We start from the raw sequence: 20899 nt of genomic DNA on the forward strand, positions 1-20899 counted from the left end.
GGCAATAGTGTCCACAAGACTACTAGTTCTATGAAGGATAGAACTACCCATAGAAGGTAAAGCACCAGTACAAGTAAAGAAATCTTGAATAACTCCTTTTCCAATAATATTACCACTACCAACACGAAATCTTTTTGTATGTGAGATAGTGGCTTCTTTAGTAGGAGCATCAGAATTATTATCGACAATAGTTTCCCCAATTTCAGACATAGAGGCAGAAGGTAAAGGACTAGCCATAACGACAAGCAAACAAACTAACACACAAGCAAACAGAAAGCAAGCGGGCAAAGAGGCAAATGGAGAAAGAGAGGGAGGATAAAACGACAAGGGTGAAGTGGGGGAGAGGAAAACGAGAGGCAAATGGCAAATAATGTAATGCGGGAGATAAGGGTATGTGATGGGTACTTGGTATGTTGACTTTTGCGTAGACCTCCCTGGAAACGGCGCCATAAATCCTTCTTGCTACCTCTTGAGCACTGCGTTGGTTTTCCCCGAAGAGGAAGGGATGATGCAGCAAAGTAGCATAAGTATTTCCCGCAGTTTTTGAGAACCAAGGTATCAATCCAGTAGGAGGCTACGCGCAAGTCCCTCGTACCTGCACAAAACAAATAAATCCTCGCAACCAACGCAAATAGGGGTTGTCAATCCCTATAAGGCCACTTACGAGAGTGAGATCTGATAGATATGATAAGATACTATTTTTGGTATTTTTATGATAAAAGATGCAAAGTAAAATAAAGGCAAAGGAAATAGCAAAGGAAATAACTAAGTAGTAGGAGATCAATATGATAAAGATAGACCTGGGGGCCATAGGTTTCACTAGTGGCTTCTCTCGAGTGCATAAGTATTCTACGGTGGCTGAACAAATTATTGTTGAGCAATTGACAGAATTGAGCATAGTTATGAGAATATCTAGGTATGATAATGTATATAGGCATCACATCCGAGACAAGTAGACCGACTCATGCCTGCATCTACTACTATTACTCCACTCATCGACCGCTATCCAGCATGCATCTAGAGTATTAAGTTAAAAATAGAGTAATGCCTTAAGCAAGATGACACGATGTAGAGGGATAGACTCATGCAATATTAAGAAAACCCCATCTTGTTATCCTCGATGGCAACATTACAATATGTGCCTTGCTGCCCCTACTGTCACTGGGAAAGGACACCGCAAGATTGAACCCAAAGCTAAGCACTTCTCCCATTGCAAGAAAGATCAATCTAGTAGGCCAAACCAAACTGATAATCCGAAGAGACTTGCAAAGATAACCAATCATACATAAAAGAATTCAGAGAAGATTCAAATATTGTTCATAGATAGACTTGATCATAAACCCACAATTCATCGGTCTCAACAAACACACCGCAAAAAGAAGATTACACTGAATAGTTCTCCAGAAGAGAGGGGGAGAACATTGTATTGAGATCCAAAAAGAGAGAAGAAGCCATCAAGCTACTAACTATGGACCCGTAGGTCTGAGGTAAACTACTCACACTTCATCGGAGGGGCTATGGTGTTGATGTAGAAGCCCTCCGTGATCGATGCCCCCTCCGGTGGAGCTTCGGAACAGGCCCCAAGATGGGATCTCGTGGATACAGAAAGTTACGGCGGTGGAATTAGGGTTTTTGCTCCGTATCTGATCATTTGGGGGTATGTAGGTATATATAGGAGGAAGGAGTACGTCGTTGGAGCAACAGGGGGCCATGAGGGTGGAGGGCGCGCCTGGTGGGGGTGGGCGCGCCCCCTACCTCGTGGCCTCCTGTTTCCTTTCTTGACATAGGGTCCAAGTCTCCTGGGTCTTATTCGTTGAGAAAATCACGTTCCCGAAGGTTTCATTCCGTTTGGACTCCGTTTGATATTCCTTTTCTTCGAAACCCTAAAACAGGCAAAAAATAACAATTCTGGGCTGGGCCTCCGGTTAATAGGTTAGTCCCAAAAATAATATAAAAGTAGATAATAAAGCCCAATAATGTCCAAAACAGTAGATAATATAGCATGGAGCAATCAAAAATTATAGATACGTTAGAGACGTATCATGTCTCACTGCCAAAGGGGGAGAGAGTTTAGGGATTTGTGTTGTTGCCGTGTTGCGAGTGTGTCTTTGTGGTTTGTGGTGTCTTGTGTTTTCTCATCGTTTTGCTTGGTTTGGTTTGGTGCCAGTGAGACCTTAGTTCTAGACATGTGGTGTGAGACATATGCTACCCTATCTTTACCTTATTATCTATGTCTATTCAGTACTGTAGTATCTTATGAGTTGCATGTTTATCCTATTTTATACCCTACTCTCATGTATCCCGTGCTTAGAACTTTTGGACTATAAAATATAGGGGGAGTGTTCATCCGAATGTGTGTGCCTTGCATTCCAAAGGAACTACTAACTAGGTGCACACATTCAGGGGGAGCCCGTCTATATTTTGTAGTTCTAAGTATCCTTACTTTTATGTCTTTTCCCTGTGCAAATCCCTGGTTGTCATCAATCCACCAAAAAGGGGGAGATTGTTAAGGCATATCTCTCTCGATGTAGTTTTGGTGATTGATGACAACATATTTGCAGACTAACCTTGTGCTTTGAGTATTTCAGAGATTCATCCTTTGGCTCGAGACAATTTCTTTCCCCTCGGAGTGTTTTTCAAGACGGTGTAGCTCTTTCGTTTCTTGTTGGTGGATTAGTTTCGTAGGAGTCACCGTACTATCAAGAGGGGGTCCGCTTTGGTATGGCTAGGGTGGAATCATCATGTACACTTTCGTTTCACACCCTCTAGGCCTTCCCGCGTCGTTGGAGGTCTTATTCCCTGCTGTTTGGGCAGTCTTTAGCCCCAACGGTAGTACCACGGTGCCCAGCGGTAGTACTGCTTATGTGTCCTCAGCGGCAGTACCGCTGCGGTACCGGGCCACTACCGCCTCGACTCGAGGGGGCACTTCTCGTGTCGGGTTGAGCGGCACTTGCAGTGGTTATAGGTGCAGTAGTACCGCTCGAGAGCGGTAGTACCGCCCTGCCACCGCGGCAGTACCGCGCTGGGCCTGTCCGGAAGTACCGTGTTGGGCCATTCCCTCCTCTATCTTCAAGCCCTCTCTGGCTGGGCGGTAGTACCGTATGTGGGAGCGGTAGTACCGCTGCCAACTGCGGTAGTACCGCCCTCTGCGGGGTTGTTTAGTGGGGTAGATTGTTCCCCCCACTATAAAAGGGGGTCCCGTTCTTCTTTGTTGACTTACCTCTTCCCCCAAAAGCTCCATTATTGCTCCAAGCTCCATTTTCGCTCGATCTCTCTCTCTAGCCAACCAAACTTGTTAATTTGCTCGGGAGTAGTTGAGAAGGCCCCGATCTACACTTCCACCAAGAGATATTTGATTCCCCCACTAATACCTAGCGGATCTTGTTACTCTTGGGTGTTTGAGCACCCTAGACGGTTGAGGTCACCACGGAGCCATAGTCCATTGTGGTGAAGCTTCGTGGTGTTGTTGGGAGCCTCCGATTGAGTTGTGGAGTTTGCCCCAACCTTGTTTGTAAAGGTCCGGTCGCCGCCTCCAAGGGCACCAATGGAATCACGACATCTCGCATTGTGTGAGGGCGTGAGGAGAATATGGTGGCCCTAGTGGCTTCTTGGGGAGCATTGTGCCTCCACACCGCTCTAACGGATACGTACTTCCCCTCAAAAGGAAGGAACTTCGGTAACACATCCTCGTCTTCACTGGGTCCACTATTGGTTATCTCTTACCTTTACTTGTGCAAGCTTATTAGTGTTACTTCTCTTGCTTGTGTGTATGTTCATTGTTGTTGCATCATATAGGTTGTTCACCTAGTTGCACATCTAGACAACCTACTTTGATGCAAAGTTTAATTTGGTAAAGAAAAGTTAAAAATTGTTAGTTGCCTATTCACCCCCCCCCCTCTAGTCAACCATATCGATCCTTTCACCGCTCTATCGGCTAAGGTGGCACCGGGAGAACTACTGCGATTGTGCCCTGGTTCATCTGGATGAGCACCTCAGTAGAGAAAGCCGAAAACTGACTGTCATGATAAAGCGCGAGACTGATCAACCACTCGATGACTCTGCGGAATCTTCAGGATTCCTCTGCATTAACGAAGGACCGGTTTTCCGGTCACGTATGTACGCGCACCGTGTTCGGATGAGCACAGAAGTGCCAGGGGCTATATAGTAGCCCCACCGTCAAACTCCTATGGCTAAGTGAAAGTGTTAAAGCTATATAGTCCGATTGCCTTATTCGCCGCGCTATCACCTCCTTAATGGACCAAGACGTTGGGTCAAGTGTGAACACGCGCTTTTCTGAACACCCCCGCATTATATGCGTGGGGCTGAAGCTGACGACTGCAAACTTTCAGGTTATATACATACATAAACGGCCGCACAGGAGGCATCATAATACTTTCAGGCAAAAGTATAAATACAGCCTTTATAATCCAAATAGCATTGTTTGTACAATTGGCATACATGTCACTCGAACATGATACTCTTCGAGCACTGAGCCTCTACTACACGAGCGCCTTCCAGGACTTCTTCAAAATAGTGCTCAGCCGAGACCTGGCCTATGGCCGGATCCCGGGTCGCAATAGAGGTGGTCTCCATCTCTGCCCAGTATGTCTTAACACGGGCAAGAGCCATCCGCGCACCCTCTATGCACGTCGACCTCTTTACAACGTCGATATGCCGCACAGCACCAAGGAATCGTTGCACTAAACCAAAATAACTATTTGGCCTTGGCCCCTTCGGCCAAAGATGATCCACGATAGACCTCGTGGCAAGTCCGGACAACCTATGAAGCTCGGCCCACTCGGCCATTTGTTCATTCAACAGCAGTGGACGCGTTGGAGCGCTGAACTGCAACCAGAACAACCTCTCCACTTCATGATCTTTCTAATCTTTGAAAAACTCAGTCACATCAGCAGCACTCATTGCCAAGTCCGAATACGCGTCTGCAGCACTCCATAGTTGATCCAGAGGGGCATATTTTGGATCTCCAAACTTCGACCGCAACAAAAAGGGCTTCCCAGCCGTGATATCTCCGGCTTGACGAAGCTCCTCCTTCGCCGCTCTGATTTCAGAGCGGGTTTCCTTGGCTGCTTCCATGGCTTTCTTCAGGTTAGCTGCTTTCGCTTGGCTTTCCTTTTCAAGAAGCTCATATCGGCCGGCGGCATCTTTCAGCTCAATGGCCATCTTGGCTATTTTATCTTCGCTCTGGCGACGAGCAGCCTGTTCGGCTCTTAAGTCTTCGGCCGCCTTTAGGGCGGCCGCATCACTTCTCCTTGCTTGTTCCTTGGCTCGGGCAAGTTCCGCCCGAAGGGTCTCCACGGCCGCAGCTCCATCTGCAGTCATAGCATATTATAGGTAATAGCATCATGCTCCTCTTAATATTTGTTGACCACCCGAAAATACATACCATGTGCCTCGTCAAGCCGCTTGTTCACAAGCGCAATGTCGGCATCTGCCGCGTCAAGTTGTTGCCTAAGTCCGGCCAGCCACCGGACCCTCAGCCTCCTACACATGAAAGCAGCGTGATCATTACCTGGGACTATGATCCTCTGTTTGCCGCCTCTGGACAGCAACCAAAGTCTCAGGGGCTACTATCTGTATATAGCACACCTAGCGTGTGCGGTATCATCAAAAAATCTATATATTACTTTGCGTACCTCAAAGCCTCTTAGCAGGCTCGTAAAAGCCTCATGCAACCCACTTTTGGCGGATGAAATCCTCTCAGCCACCGTACCCATTAAAGTACGATGCGCCTCTGAGATAGCTGCTTGCTCCAAAAGACCCATCGGTGTGTCCGGTTGTGCACCAGACAATCCCAGACTCTTTTTGTTGGTCTCCTTAGGAGCCGAATACTCCGGACTTCGAGTGGCCGAAGGTCACCTTCTGGCCTTGGGGGATCAGGAGAAATCCTCCGTGATGACACCTCAGGGTCGTCCGCCCCAGGTGGCGGGGAGGCAAGGGGAGGCGTTTCGCTCTCCATCATCTCCGGAAGAAGATCCCCCGAAGACGAACTCTGTCGAGAAGGGCTACGAGCCAGACTGCAAGATATATGCCGCGGTTATTATCCTTGGAGATAAAGCAGGATATATTTACCAAAAGTACTCTTGTTCACTTACATCTCGGTGGAGGGTTGGCCCCCTTGCAGGCATTGTGTGGTAAGGACACCCTCCGGGGCAGGGGCCCTGGCGAAGGTTTCTTCCCTCGTTTGGAAACCTTCGTTTCCAAGTCTTCAGAGGCGGTCCTTTTCCTTCATTGGGGAGAGGGGATTCTGGATTCTTCTCCCCGATTATCCTCCTTCGCGGAGACACTAATTCCCCCGGTTTGGATGAGTAATGCGTGAAGCCTGCTTTCGGCTTCTTTATTCCTCCCTTTATCTTCCCCTGATGGCACTTGATATGGTGCGCGCTTAAGCATCCTGGCTAGCACAGGATCCGGTGAGCCTTCGAGAAGGGGGGTCGAAAACCTGATCATCTTCGCCTTTCTTATCCAGTCCTGGCCGAGAGCGATTTTTTTAGAATGATGTTGTGACAAATAAAAAGACAACATGTTCGGCCGCAGAATTACTTACGTGGGTATCTGGACGGTTGTAGTTGAGACCCGCATCCTTGGTGGTGTCTGGACACTTTATTCGTGATCCGAAGAACAATCCGTACATCTCTTCGAGCGTCACGCCAAAGAATTGCTGAATAGTTTGCGGTTCTTCCGGGTTGAACTCCCGCAGACGGAGAGATCGACGTTGGCATGACAGGACCCGGCGAACTAGCATAACTTGCATTACCTTGACAAGACTGGCATCCCTCTTGAGGAGATCTCAGATGCGACTTTGTAATGTCAGCACGTCATTAACTGGCCCCCAGTCCAGCCCCTTGTTGACCCATGACGCTAGTTGCGGCGGGGGGGGCGAGTGGAAGGTAGCGGCAGCTGCCCATTTTTTACTTCGGGGAGCTGTGATGTAAAACCACTTCCGCTGCCATAAGTTGGACACCTCCGGGAAGGAGCCCTTAGGCCATGGAGCATCGGCGCCTTTGCTTATTATGGCACCTCCGCATTCTGCGTGTGGCCCATCGATCGTCTTCGGCTTTGCATTGAAGGTCTTGAGCCATAAGCCGAAGTGTGGGGTGATGCGGAGGAAGGCCTCACACACGACGATAAACAACGAGATGTGAACGATGGAATCTGGAGCTAGATCGTGGAAATTGAGCCCGTAATAGAACATAAGCCCTCTTACAAAGGGATCAAGACTAAAGCCTAGCCCTCGAAGGAAGTGGGAAACAAACACGACACTCTCGTTGGGTTCGGGAGTGGGGATGACCTGCCCTTGAGCAGGCAGCCTGTGCGAGATTTCGGCGGTCAGATACCTGGCTTACCTTAGCTTCTTGATGTCCTCCTCTGCGACAGAGGAGGCCATCCACCGACCTTGAAGGTTGGATACGGACATGGTTGAAGGTCCGAAGCGCTTAGCCTAAGCCTTGGGTGTTGGAACTCGAGGTGGGGGAGGGGAAGGATCGGGCGCGAGAAGAAAAGGACAGGCCTTGGCCCCTTTATAAAGAGGGTGAATATCAAGCGTCCTCCGCGTGGCCGTTTGGAACTTGCCTAAAATCGCGGAGTCATACTAACAAACATGATTGGGATACCCACACCCGTATTGATGGGAATCCCGTGATAAGGGGAACACGATCTCTGCTTCGACAAGACGTGCCAATAAAATTGCCTCGCAACATGTGCAGTGGCAGGCTGGGAAAAACGGTTCTTAATGACTGGACCACGGCAGGATGTCACGTTATGAAAAATTGTCAGCAAATTAGATTTGTGAAATATTACACTCTCTACGGTGGCATGTGGAATTTATTTTGCAGAGTCGGACACGATCCTTGTGTTCAAAATCTTCTATGGAGTATTCGGAGAAGGAACCCGCCTTGCAATGCCGAAGACAATCTGCGCGCCGGACTCATCATCATTGAAGTCTGGTTCAAGGGCTACTGAGGGAGTCCTGGATTAGGGGGTCCTCGGACAGCCGGACTATATACTTTGGCCGGACTATTGGACTATGAAGATACAAGATTGAAGACTTTGTCCCGTGTCCGGGTGGGACTCTCCTTTGCGTGGAAGGCAAGCTTGGCAATTCGGATATGTAGATCTCCTCCCTTATAACCGACTCTGTGTAACCCTAGGCCCCTCCGGTGTCTATATAAACCAGAGGGTTTAGTCCGTAGGACAACAACAATCATAATCATAGGCTAGCTCCTAGGGTTTAGCCTCTACGATCTCGTGGTAGATCAACTCTTGTAATACTCATATCATCAAGATCAATCAAGCAGGAAGTAGGGTATTACCTCCATTGTGAGGGCCCGAACCTGGGTAAACATTATGTCCCCCGCCTCTTGTTACCATCAGCCTTAGACGCACAGTTCGGGACCCCCTACCCAAGATCCGCCGGTTTTGACACCGACAGCCGGCGATAGACTAGGTTACAATCCGCTATAGTTTAGTTAAAATATGTCAGAAATGTAAATGTGTTTGTCCGGTTTGCATGAATTTCGTTTGGTTTGTTGAAATCCGCTTTGAAATGTATACGGGCAAGGTTGAATGGTCGGCTCCCTCATCAATGTCCATTAACTGATCTCATCGATTCAGGGATGAATACAGTGTCCAGTGTAAGGGTCAACGGTGGAGATGCCCTAAGAGCATCTCCAGCCGTTGGCCCCCCAGGATGCATAAAAATCGCCCCCTGGGGCGAGCTGGCGATACAATCGACGCTGGGGGCGGTTTTGCGCCCAGTCGTCGCCCCCAGGCGCCGATATTGGCCCACTTTTCAGCCCCATTTTGGCGAATAAAGGGCCCATATGGGCGACAATAGGCCCATATTCGGCGTGGTTCGCCGTTGCTCGGCGTCCAATTATCAACATAAATTTTTTATCACATATTTCATCAGAGAAAAATCAAATACTTCAATAAAATAGTACAACAACAAATAGTTCAATACAAATTATATAGTTCAACAAATAAAAACTCATATTTCATCACACGTCGCGCCCGACGTCTCCCTTGAGCCTCCATAGGTGCTCTATCAGATCTTGTTGCACTTGATGATGCACCTGTGGGTCTCGGATCTCCTGACGCATACTGAGATAGGCAGTCCAGGTTGCCGGTAGCTGGTGATCAACTTCGGCTAGAGGACCCTGCCTGTAGTATGGTTCAGTGTCAAACACTGGGTCTTCTTGCTCGCTCTCGATGATCATGTTGTGCAAGATGACACAGCAAGTCATAATCTCCCACATTTGATCTTTCGCCCAGGTCTGAGCGGGGTACCGGACAATAGTAAATCGAGATTGGAGCACACCAAATGCCCGCTCGACATCCTTCCTACAAGCCTCCTAAACCTTCGCAAACCAGGCGTTCTTGCCTCCTGGCACAGGGTTTGAGATCGTCTTCACAAATGTCGACCATCTCGGGTAGATGCCATCAGCTAGATAGTACCCCTTGTTGTAGTGCCGCCCATTGATCTCGAAGTTCACCGGAGGAGAATGACCTTCAACAAGCTTGGCAAAGACAGGAGAGCACTGCAGCACGTTGATGTCATTGTGAGTTCCTGGCATACCAAAGAAGGAGTGCCAAATCCAGAGGTCATATGTGGCCACCGCCTCAAGTACCACACTGCAACCGCCTTTGGCACCTTTTTACATCCCCTGCCAAGCAAATGGGTAATTCTTCCATTTCCAATGCATGCAAGTCGATGCTTCCAAGCATCCCAGGAAATCCTCTTGCTGCATTCTATGCTAGGATCCGAGCAGTGTCTTCCGCATTGGGTGTTCTCAAGTATTGCGGTCCAAACACTGCCATCACTGCACTACAGAACTTGCAGAAACACTCCATGTTGGTCGACTCGGCCATGCGCCCATAGTCGTCCAGTGAATCACCGGGAGCTCCATATGCAAGCATCCTCATCGCTGTCGTGCACTTCTGGATCGAGGTGAATCCAAATTTGCCGGTGCAATCCATCTTGCACTTGAAGTAGTTGTCGAACTCCCGGATGGAATTCACAATCCTGAGGAAGAGCTTTCGGCTCATTCGATAACGGCGCCGAAATGTTTTGTCACCGTGAAGTGGAGCATCGGCGAAGTAGTCGGAGTAGAGCATGCAGTAGCCTTCGAGACGATGCCGGTTTTTTGCTTTCACCCGCCTCGGCGACGAGCCACCTCACCGCGGCTTTTCATTGCTCGCCAGCACCTGGGCGAGGGCGGCGAGCACCATCAGATGCTCTTCTTCCTGGACGTCGGCCTCGGCTTCCTCCTCCAGCAGCGCGACGAGCGCTTCCTCGTCATCCGAGTCCATCGCCGAGGCAGGCAAATCGCCGAACACCTTGCGCCCGGTGGGCGTGCACCCGCCGAACTGCCCCTCCGTGGCCGGAAACGCCCAGCTGTTGTTGGAGGGGCTGCCACGGCGAACCTCTACTATTTGTCCGGCGGGGAATGGCTATCTAGCGGTGAAGGGCGGCGGGCAGCGCCGGGATATAGCTAGTGGCGGCCGAGGGCGCGGGGGGTGGAAGGCGGGTCGGAGAAGAAAATCTTGACTTTTCTCCTGACGGTGTGGGCCAGCCGCGCTTTTCCCTTGCGCCGGAGCCCCCGATCAACCCCCCCCCCCCCCCCAGTGCGCCGGGTTCGGCCTGCGGCCGCCGGGCAGAAAAAAGGGCAGAACCGACGCTTTTCATCGTTCTGGGGGCACGACTGGGACGTTTTTTTTGCACCGACGCTAAAAAAGTGGTCTGGGGGGCCTGTTAGGGACGCGGCTGGGATGCTGTAAGCAAGCATTGGGATATTTGATACCTGACCAAGCTCGCTCTTCCAAATTGATGATGAATGAGTGATATGTTGGTGACTGTACGGAGTCCACTAGAAAAAGGTTGTTTTTTTAGTACAGAGTCCACTAGACCGATTTTTCATCAAACGGCACAGGAGGCTCGCTAGGTCCGACTGCCTTTGATACTTCCTTCGTCTCAAAAAAATGTCTTTACTTTATATTAATTTTATATTCTTTTCATTAAGAAATATAAGAGCTTCTAGATCATTATCTAGTGATTTAACAAATGTTTTTATATTTCTTTACAAAGAAGGTACTCCCTTTCTCTCAGTTTATAAGGAGTGCGCGTACCTCTAGATCGTCAATTTGACCAACCTAATACAAGTCATATATTACAAAAAATATACCAATATAAACTTTAGATGTTCTATTTTCAAAAGGTATAACTTTTGTTTTATATAGTTTATATTAGGATGATAAAATTGGCAACCTAGGTATACACGTAGGACTTGTAAACTGTGACAGAGGGAATACTAAAGTTGGTATATAAAGTAGAAACATGGAGGGAGTACTATCCAACTGTGGTGTGGTGGACTCCGGATCGGGACAGGCCAAGGTGCCCGCCATCAGCACACTACTACTGACGTACTGTACAATTCTGTGTTGTTTTGTGGTTTTCAACTACCAAACCCACCAGTACAAGGGATTTCTTTTCTCCTTAGTTATATAATGAAGCTGATACGCACAAGCCAAGTCTCTTGGACAATTGTCAGAAAGAGGACATAGGAGAGGATAGTGAAGCCATGGGAGGAAGGGGAGGAAGAAGAGGCGATCGCCAAGCAGAGCCGCTGCTTCGGAAGCTCTCAGGATCCTCTTCGGATAATTCCTCCGAGGAGCATCCGGTGAAGAGAACCGGTAAGTCCCTGCGTCAAGATTGTAATTGCATACCTTGTTTTTATACCAGATGATTCGTCAGAAGCTATGTCATGAGCTTCCAAGTTCCAAACCCGGCCCCATGTCTGAAACTTCCGATTTTGATGTGTTCTTTGCATTGTACATCCAGCCAGCCAGCCATGTAGTCTGTTGTTCCACATGATCCATGAACTATCTTGATCTACATGCTGGTAAACACCCCCAAAAATCTGCCATGGCATGCTCGAAACATGTAGAGGGCACTCGTTCATGGCCATAGCACATCCAGTTCGACGGTGCTCAGGTCTCAGCGAGAAACTAGGAGAGCTGCCGGTCACTGTCAGTGATGACAGTGGGTTCCACTCTGGGCCTGGCCGGCCACAACAGCGACGCGAAAGCATAACCACAATTCCAAACGCATCACAACTGCTCCGGCGCGTGCCCCTCTCAGGATGACTTCACACCCCGGCGTGAGCCGTCGCTTGCTTGCACGGCTAGACAATAGGCATGATGTCTAATTGTCTATGTGTGCATCCTACCGACGGGGAGTTTTGATCTGTGAGGCTTCTTTGACAGGCACGGTATGGACGGCGATGGCGCACGTCATCACGGCGGTGATAGGCTCCGGCGTGCTGTCGCTGGCGTGGAGCGTGGCGCAGCTCGGCTGGGTCGGGGGGCCGGCGGCCATGGTGCTCTTCGCCGGGGTCACCGTGGTGCAGTCCTCCCTGCTCGCCGACTGCTACATCTCCCGCGACCCGGAGCGCGGCGCCGCCGTCAGGAACAGGTCCTACGTCGACGCCATCAGGCTCTACCTAGGCAAGAAGAGCCAGATGTTGAGCGGGTTTTTCCTCGGCTTCAGCTTGTTTGGGAACAGCGTGGTGTACACTCTCACCGCGGCCGCTAGCATGAGGTAATAAACTTGTGATTACTTTTTCTTTTTCTTTTCTTTTTTGGGCGGGTAGACTTGTGATTAGTTGGTCATTATATTTTGCAGGGCGATTGAGAGGGCCAACTGCTACCACAGGGAAGGCCAAGGCGCGCCGTGCTGCGCCGCCGGCGCCGGCGGGTCATCGGAAGCCTACTACATGCTCCTGTTCGGCGTCGCGCAGGTGGCGCTGTCGCAGATACCGGACTTCCACAGCATGGCGTGGCTCTCCGTCTTCGCCGCCGTCATGTCCTTCTTCTACTCCTTCATCGGCTTCGGCCTCGGCGCCGCCAAAGTGATCGGTGCAGAAACCATAGCACAACGCTCCCGCCACACGCGCGTACGAACAACGAGACTCGCAAAAGGCAAAGGATTCTGACGACGGCTCCTCGATTTCTTTCAGAGAATGGAGTCATCAAGGGCGGGATCGGAGGCGTCTCCCTGGTGTCACCGACGCAGAAGGTGTGGCGCGTGGCGCAGGCCCTGGGAGACATCGCCTTCGCCTACCCATTCTCCCTGGTGCTGTTGGAGATCGAGGACACGCTGAGGTCGCCGCCGGCGGAGAGCCAGACCATGAAGAGGGCGGCGAGGGCGAGCATCGCGGTCACCACCTTCTTCTACCTCGGCTGCGGGTGCTTCGGCTATGCGGCGTTCGGGGACGGCACCCCAGGGAACCTCCTCACCGGCTTCGGGGATCCCTACTGGCTCGTCGGCCTCGCCAACCTCTGCGTCGTCCTCCACCTCCTCGGCGGCTACCAGGTGTACGCGCAGCCCATGTTCGCGCTCGTGGAGCGGCGGTTCGGCGCCGGCGTCGTCGACGCAGAGATGCCGCTGCTCGGGCGCGTGAGCGTGTCCAGGCTGTGCTTCCGCACGGCGAACGTGGCGACGGCGACGGCGGTGGCCGTGTGGTTCCCCTACTTCAACCAGGTGGTGGGGCTCATCGGCGCCTTCACCTTCTGGCCGCTGGCCATCCACTTCCCCGTCCAGATGTACCTCGCGCAGGGCAAGGTGGCGCCGTGGACGGGGCGGTGGCTCGCCATCCAGGCCTTCAGCGCCGGCTGCCTGGTCGCCTGCGGCTTCGCCTCCGTTGGCTCTGCCATGGGGGTGTTCGGCCCCGAGAGAAGCTAGCTGCGACCAACTGAGCCAAAATTAATAATCTCTACTTAGCTAGGATATGTATAAATGGGAAAGATATAATTCAAAGGGGAACACGCCGGAGGTATTTTAAGCACCAATGTGACATTAGCAAACACAAGAGTTTTAGCTTCATCTCTGCACGATACATGTGTCCTTTTAATGTGACAATACAACATGCCGAATCACATGGACAAATTACAAGACATTGTACAGCCTTCATTTTTACACATTTCGGCCATGAGGAAAAGCTAAGCTTCGGTAACTAGATAGGTTTCGAAGCCATCCAGCATAAATTACAAAGCATTTATGCTTTCTGAGTTAACTTTGACAGGGATACAGCGAGGCTTATTTAATCTAGACGAGCCCATTCCAGTTCTAACTCCATCTCACCTGATTCTACGTTCTGCAGCTTTAGGTAAACTTCCTGTTTTACCTTTCCCGACGAAATATTGACAATGCTGTCGCTCAACAGGCAATTGTCTCTGGTCATGAACCACCTTCCAATTTGCATGTCCGCGTGACGCGACGGGTCTCCAAAGGCCATAGCAGCTGTGATCATTGGCTTCAGATCTATCTCTGCTTCCCCCATGATATCGTCAGCAGAGAAAGTGTCGTGATCATACACTTCCTGGAAACAGTAAGATTGTATCAGGGAGTGAGGAAAAAAACATTGTCTTGCCTGATTTGTTACTGTTCGCAAGGACTACATGAATTTATTAAAGAGTTTCTTTTCTCACATATGTGTGTGCTTCAATGATGAGCTATCATTTGAGACATCATGAAATCTCTGTCGAGAACTACAATTTGGTAACATCATAAGATATTCAAACATGTGTACCCTACCATACCATACCAGCCCATTGGACACAAAGTTTTCCAGTCGGACAAGTGGACTACAGTTAAATGCATCTGAAGTAATAAGGAAGCAAATATATGAATCTTTGCGCTTCCACTGCACAGAAATCTTGACAAAAATGATGATGTTCATAAGGTGCTCTTCATCATAGAATCATCCCTTCATCTCGTAGTTGGTTCACTAACTAAGGCACATGTCCATAACTGATATTGATGCAACAGAAACTTATCGACAAGGTATGTTGCAGTTGAAATATGGGAATGTTAATGTGATCGAGCCAGCTATTTATTAAACTCTTTATTTTGGCATTAATCAAGTACTAATAGTTAACTAGGTTTGCAATAGTTAAAATCTGCTTATATATAATTGACTATAGGTCCTCAAACTATTTCAGAAGTGTCATGTAGGTCCTCGAACTATGAAAATCGCCATCTAGGTCCTCAAAGTGCAATATGTGTCATCCAGGTCCTCAAACTATTTCAAAAGTGTCACGTAGGTCCTTGATCTATTTTAGAGGTGTCACATATACACACACTTATTGCACTTCAAGGATTTTTTAGGACCTAGATGACACTGTTCATAGTTTGAGGACCTATATGACACCTTCAAAATAGTTCGAGGACCTAGGAAGCACTTCACTCTATATAATTGAAATCAGGGCAAATACAGTAAGGTTTACTGTTGTTTTACATAACTTCAATCATTGATACCTCGTATGTGCTTCACTATTACATGAGTTGCATGTGAAGAGAAGCAAAAAAAAAAATCTAGAGTGAATAGTTCCATCAAACTTACAAGTTTTAAAGGTCCATAATTTCGAGGAACTGATAGATTAAGAACCTCATTCCATACCGGGTTCAGGTCACTCGCTTTAACTGTTGTTTGAGCCTTCTGCATTTAGAACCCAATAGTTGATGTTTTCAGAACAGGTCACCGTAACAAACACAGATTACATTTTGACCAAAAGATGATGCCATGGGCATTAATCCTAGCAAGTGACAAGGAAATGAAACTTTACCTGCTCTCCAAGACTTAAAACAACATAAGGATCACTTGTAAGCATATCTCTGACCGCCAACCCAGAACCTTTTACCACTGTAATGTTCAGTTGTCCAACAAATTCTCTTGTATCTTCCTGTGACCATTTGTAAGGGTAAGATTGATTACAGTAATGCAGCTTCAATCAGATACGCTCAATCTTTCCAGCACAAGAAAGAAAGAGTTGCATAAATCTGTACAACTGTATCATCTATGATTCAGCACGAAAACTTACTGGGGCATGCTTCCTTGAAGTGCTAGAGAAACTATTATCCACACTGTTCAGAGATTTGGTAGATTCTAAACCTGCCTTTGAGCTAATGCGCAAACTTGGCTTCAGAAAATCTTGTGTTTCATACTTGGCTCTGTATATTAATTAAGAAAGATAAAAGATTAATACTGAAATCCTGATGACATCAGAGTGTGAAGTGGAGCAATTACCACCTTATAAATTTGGTACGATATTCCATTGGTGAGTCTGGTTTAGGTTTTGGGTGATCTTTTGGAAGAAAAGCCTCATAAATTGAATTTGCATATGAGTTTCCACCAACCTCAATCATGGAGTCAATATCACTATCAGACCAATCATCCAAAGTTAAAGACAAAACCTGACACAAAGAACAGGTGAAGAATAAAGATAAATTGAATGTGTCCTTACATATTAGGTACAACCAGGAAAATAATGAAATAAGATCCACATAGGCCTATTAGTGGAATTAGTCGGGAGAGACAAAGGTGAGAAGAAATTTATTGATGTGATAAATTACGTTTGAAATGTCTTGTCCAAGGGCCCTGTGGACGTCTCCACATTTTAAGCAAAGAAATACTCCGATATTAGAAGACCTGAATGCACGGAGGTAAGGTTAAGATAGAAGCAATGCAAGATCAAACGAAGGTTCCTAGCTTCAGTGTGCTGGCACTGTATTATGCACCACGAGTATGATTTAAGAACTATGTGTATGTCACATAACAAACCTACTGTACAATTTATCTATGTAAAATGAATAATCATTCTGTAGAAAATATATACTCCCAACGTTTCTTTTTACTCCGCATATAAGTTTTGTCTTAAAAGAAACAGAGGGAGTACAACACATCTCTCTTTTGACATGGAAAACAAGACAAGTGTATGTATATAATTGATGCCTTAATCTGTGCAACAAAGGCACTTACGCCCATTTGGGGTCAGGTGCACTACAATCAGCACACACTCGATTGTCACTTTTCAGCATGAGATCCTTCAACTTTCGTGCTTTGCCTGGAAAAAAATAGTAAAAATTCTTGAAGAACTTGCATCTGATATATCAGTTATCAGGACCTCCTATGGTTCTAGAATAATAATAATATGAGATATGGCATATAATGTAGTAGCTAGAATATGTTACGCACCTACGACAGGCCTGTTCAACTTGATCGGTTGGGAACGATTAGCAGCACTCATGTTTGAAGCGAACTTCGGATAACTCACAACAACAAAAAAGATTTATGTGCCTGCACAAAACATAGAAGGAGGAGTCAATAATCGAATTTAAAATCAAAATAAAAGGCCACAGTAAAACGTTTGTAACCATTTTCAAGTTGCAAACATGATAATATTTTTTATTTTTCTCTCACGAGAATGCATCTTCACGACGCATGACAAGTCGGACTCCAGGCCCTCAGCACAACATCAGGTAGCCTAGTTATTATAATAAAATTTAAAGCATACAAGATAGCTAGTTTTGGGCCGTAAGCCCGTAACAGTTTGGGAGTTTAAGATGCCAAGATCAGAAATTTCATTCATCAAATAGCTTCCATGCATTCTCATTTTTGGCAAAAACTAAACTTGCGCAAAATTTGCACATATATGTAACTCAAGATAAAACACATATGTCAGCTGGCATATAGACAATGCTAGAAACAGATACAGAAGCAGATAGTGTCAAATTGTGTAGGAGACACATACGGAAATGCTAGAAACAACAAAATAGACAAAAATTGCACATAGTGCCCATCTGCCTAGTCTCATTTGCTTATTATTTTTAGCATTAGTGGAAACACATACGGAAATGCTAGAAACAGATACAGAAGCAGATAGTGTCAAATTGTGTAGGAGACAAATATATGAAAGCAAATGTTAGTCTGGCAGCAAAAAACCCTTCAACTGTGCAAACAAAAAAAATCTAGTTCAATTGGCAGGGATTCACTACAAAGTAGTATAAAATTGTGCATACGTTTCTACCTTCTGCATCATAACAACAAAATACCACACACATATATGTTCAAGCCGTCTCAGTTTCTGTTTATGAAAAAACTCGCTGATTCCCTTTTTTCCCAGAATGGAGCTGAGGCAGAAACATTCCATAGTGTTTTCACCCTGGGAGGAAACATTCTACAGGTGCATGAAAAGACCAGCAGAACGTAATAAGCCAACTCAGGCTCAGATTGTGGTTACTGAACTGTAGTAGACCTGAGTTTATTTTATAATCTGCTGTGGAAAGCATCCACAAAACTAGAGATATGTTGGTTACAGAAACAACAAAATAGACAAAAGCTGGTTGGATAAGCTGGCTGATCATAATCCATCGAAATGCCAAATGCAGCCTCAATCTTCCACGATAAAAGCTGGTTGGTTAAGCTGGATTATTATAATCCATCGAAATGCCAAATGCAGCCTCAATCTTCCACGATACAGACTTAACACTTGGTTTGGCTTGGCTCGGCCAGGCCACCCCAATGAAACCTGACCGGCCAGCACACAGAAAGACATGTGATATCAGGCTCAAAACATACACATCGGTTTTAGATCAGGTAAGATGAAATACCCTGTGGAATGCACAGGACAGATAGACACCATTTCAACGAGGCGCTGAAGTTGTCGGTGGAGAACTCCAACCATGGTTCGAACTCTCATATTCACATTAGTCGCAGATCTTGTGAGATAAGCGGATTTGTCACCAGCCTCTTGTCAATTGTAGGCGTGTGCGTGTGGTTTGCAAGCGTAGTGGTGCGCCCCACGTGTATAGATCTCCCTTGTGATCACGGAAACGAAAATGGGCATGGTGAAATTCGTGCAACGAGATGAATGGGGGATTCGTATACAGAAATCGCTAGGCTCATCAATCGTCCCCGATTCCAGGCACCTTGGACCTGAGATCTTCCTAATCTATCGCCTCGAACTCCACATCAAACGGAGTACCAAATTCATGGTTGCATTCCAATCCGTAACGAGGCGAAATGGCCGACGGATCGGCAGAGGAAACAATAAGTCAAACGCAATCAAGCGACCACGCCACCGAACGGGGCCCAAATCAAACGAGCCATGCCATCAAACAAGCCTACCAAATCGGATCGAGCAATCAAACGAGCCATGCCATCAATAGCCTACGAAATCGAGCCGCATCGGCCCGACGGCGCGGCGCCACATTCCCTACCTCGCGGATCAGGAGGCTAATCGCATCTGGGGATTCCAGAACGGCCCAAACAAGCGGCACCAATCATTCATCGGCTAGAAATGAAGGGAGGACGAACCGGGTGGGGGATCGCGGAGGGCGGCGTGGGCCGGTACCGCCGGCGGCTTCGGGGGATGGGGTCGCCGGCGGCGGTGGAGGGATCGCCCCCCGGCTTCGTCGCGCTGGCTCGCGGGCCTGTGGTCGCGCAAACGAAGCACGGCGACGTGAGGGGAACCAGGTGGCTTGGGGTGATGCGGGGATCCCGTGTTTATTATTATTCTCCCAGTAGTATATTTCTGTAGTTTTGTCTCGCGGTGGATTAGTGGACGGTCAAGGCGGCCATTGGCCATTCCCACGCCCACCTGACCTTCTTTTGCCAGGTGCCCTGGTTGAAACGCTCCTGTGCTAATATTTTTCTCACCTTTGAAAAGGACAAAGAGTGAAAAAATGGCGAAAATGATGGGTATTCAAAACCAGTTTCTCACATTATTATTATCATGTTGTTTGAAGTTATTTCAAAACAATACATGCATAAAACAATTGGTATGCCGAAAGTTTTCTTTTTAGTACAGTATATACCGAAAGTTCAAACATGTAAAATTTACAAGAAAATACACGAGCGGTCATATGTCAGATCTTCCAATAAATCAGAAGGTCCAAGCGAATAATTTGAACTGGATAGATATAATCGAACTATCATGAATAGCCGTCTAGTTTCTCCATCACTTGTAACTGATTTCAACGACGATGAGAATGGTTTTCCACTGCTCTCGTAATGGATGGTTTCCCGGTTTGTTGCTATAAGCGTTGTTGGATTTTTTTTAACCTCTGATCATGGATATCATCACTAGAATAACATTGGTGGCGGTGGAGATTGCGCGTCTGAATTTCGCTATCCTTGGGCATTACCCAATGTAGGCCGATTGTCGTCATCAATGTGATTTTGAAGTTAGTGGTCATGCCATATGCTTTTAGACTTGGCCGTATTGCTAGCAAAATCGTTGACCAGTGCCAAACATCATTCATCATATCCTTATGGGCATTTTATTTCGCCACGAAATCATACACGAAGTTGAGAGAGGTTATGCTTCGCAAAGTTTTCCAAGCCGGTTTTTACTCACCGCATTATGCTTCGCAAACTTTATATCATTTTTGGGGACTAACCTACTGACCCAGTGCCCAATGCCAGTTGCTGTTTTTTGCTTGTTTTTACATCACAGGAAATCAATATCAAACGGAGTCCAAACACCGCGAAACTTTTTGTATATTTTTATGGACCAGAAGACCACCAGTGGGCCAGAGAAGCACCTAGGGGTGCCTCGAGGGGGGCACAACCCACCAGGGTGCGCCTGGGGGCCCAGGCGCGCCCAGGTGGACTGTGCCCACCTCGGTGGCCTCCTGCACCCCCTCTTTACCCTATAAATTCACAAATATTCCAAAAACCCTTGGGGTTAACCTAGATCAGAAGTTCCGCCTCCGCAAGGCTCTGTATCCACCGAAAACCAATATAGACCCCGTTCTGGCACCCTGCCGGAGGGGGGAATCATCTTCGGTGGCCATCTTCATCATCTCGGCGGCCACCACGATGGGGAGGGAGTAGTCCACCCTCGGGGTTGAGGGTTTGTACCAGTAGCTATGTGTTTAATCTCTCTCTCTCTCTCTCTCTCGTGTTCTTGAGATGTCATGATCTTGATGTATCGCGGGCTTTGTTAATATAGTTGGATCATATGGTGTTTCCCCCTCTCTATCTTGTTGTGATGAATTGAGTTTTCCCTTTGAGATTTCGTTGTTATCGGATTGAATACG

At 47.6% G+C, this 20899-nt stretch overlaps 2 protein-coding genes across 2 annotated transcripts; one reads left to right on the forward strand and one right to left on the reverse strand.

Moving 5' to 3' along the window:
• The first annotated feature begins 11464 nt into the window (after positions 1-11464).
• On the forward strand, positions 11465-13969 carry LOC123128231 (probable amino acid permease 7). The gene is made up of 4 exons (XM_044548176.1): positions 11465-11709; positions 12283-12616; positions 12701-12933; positions 13035-13969. Exons 1-4 carry the CDS (start codon positions 11598-11600, stop codon positions 13757-13759), a joined length of 1404 nt encoding a protein of 467 aa, XP_044404111.1. The 5' UTR covers positions 11465-11597; the 3' UTR covers positions 13760-13969.
• LOC123128232 (ADP-ribosylation factor GTPase-activating protein AGD12) lies at positions 13852-19444 on the reverse strand. The gene is made up of 9 exons (XM_044548177.1): positions 19173-19444; positions 17052-17153; positions 16836-16920; positions 16430-16505; positions 16107-16270; positions 15898-16027; positions 15643-15759; positions 15420-15515; positions 13852-14396 (listed from the first exon to the last, which is right to left on the reverse strand). The coding sequence occupies exons 2-9, from the start codon at positions 17101-17103 to the stop codon at positions 14118-14120; spliced, it is 999 nt and encodes a 332-aa protein (XP_044404112.1). The 5' UTR covers positions 17104-17153; positions 19173-19444; the 3' UTR covers positions 13852-14117.
• Between the last annotated feature and the right edge of the window lie 1455 nt (positions 19445-20899).

The sequence above is a fragment of the Triticum aestivum genome, chromosome 6A (assembly GCF_018294505.1).
Source record: "Triticum aestivum cultivar Chinese Spring chromosome 6A, IWGSC CS RefSeq v2.1, whole genome shotgun sequence".
NCBI classification, from domain to species: domain Eukaryota; kingdom Viridiplantae; phylum Streptophyta; class Magnoliopsida; order Poales; family Poaceae; genus Triticum; species Triticum aestivum.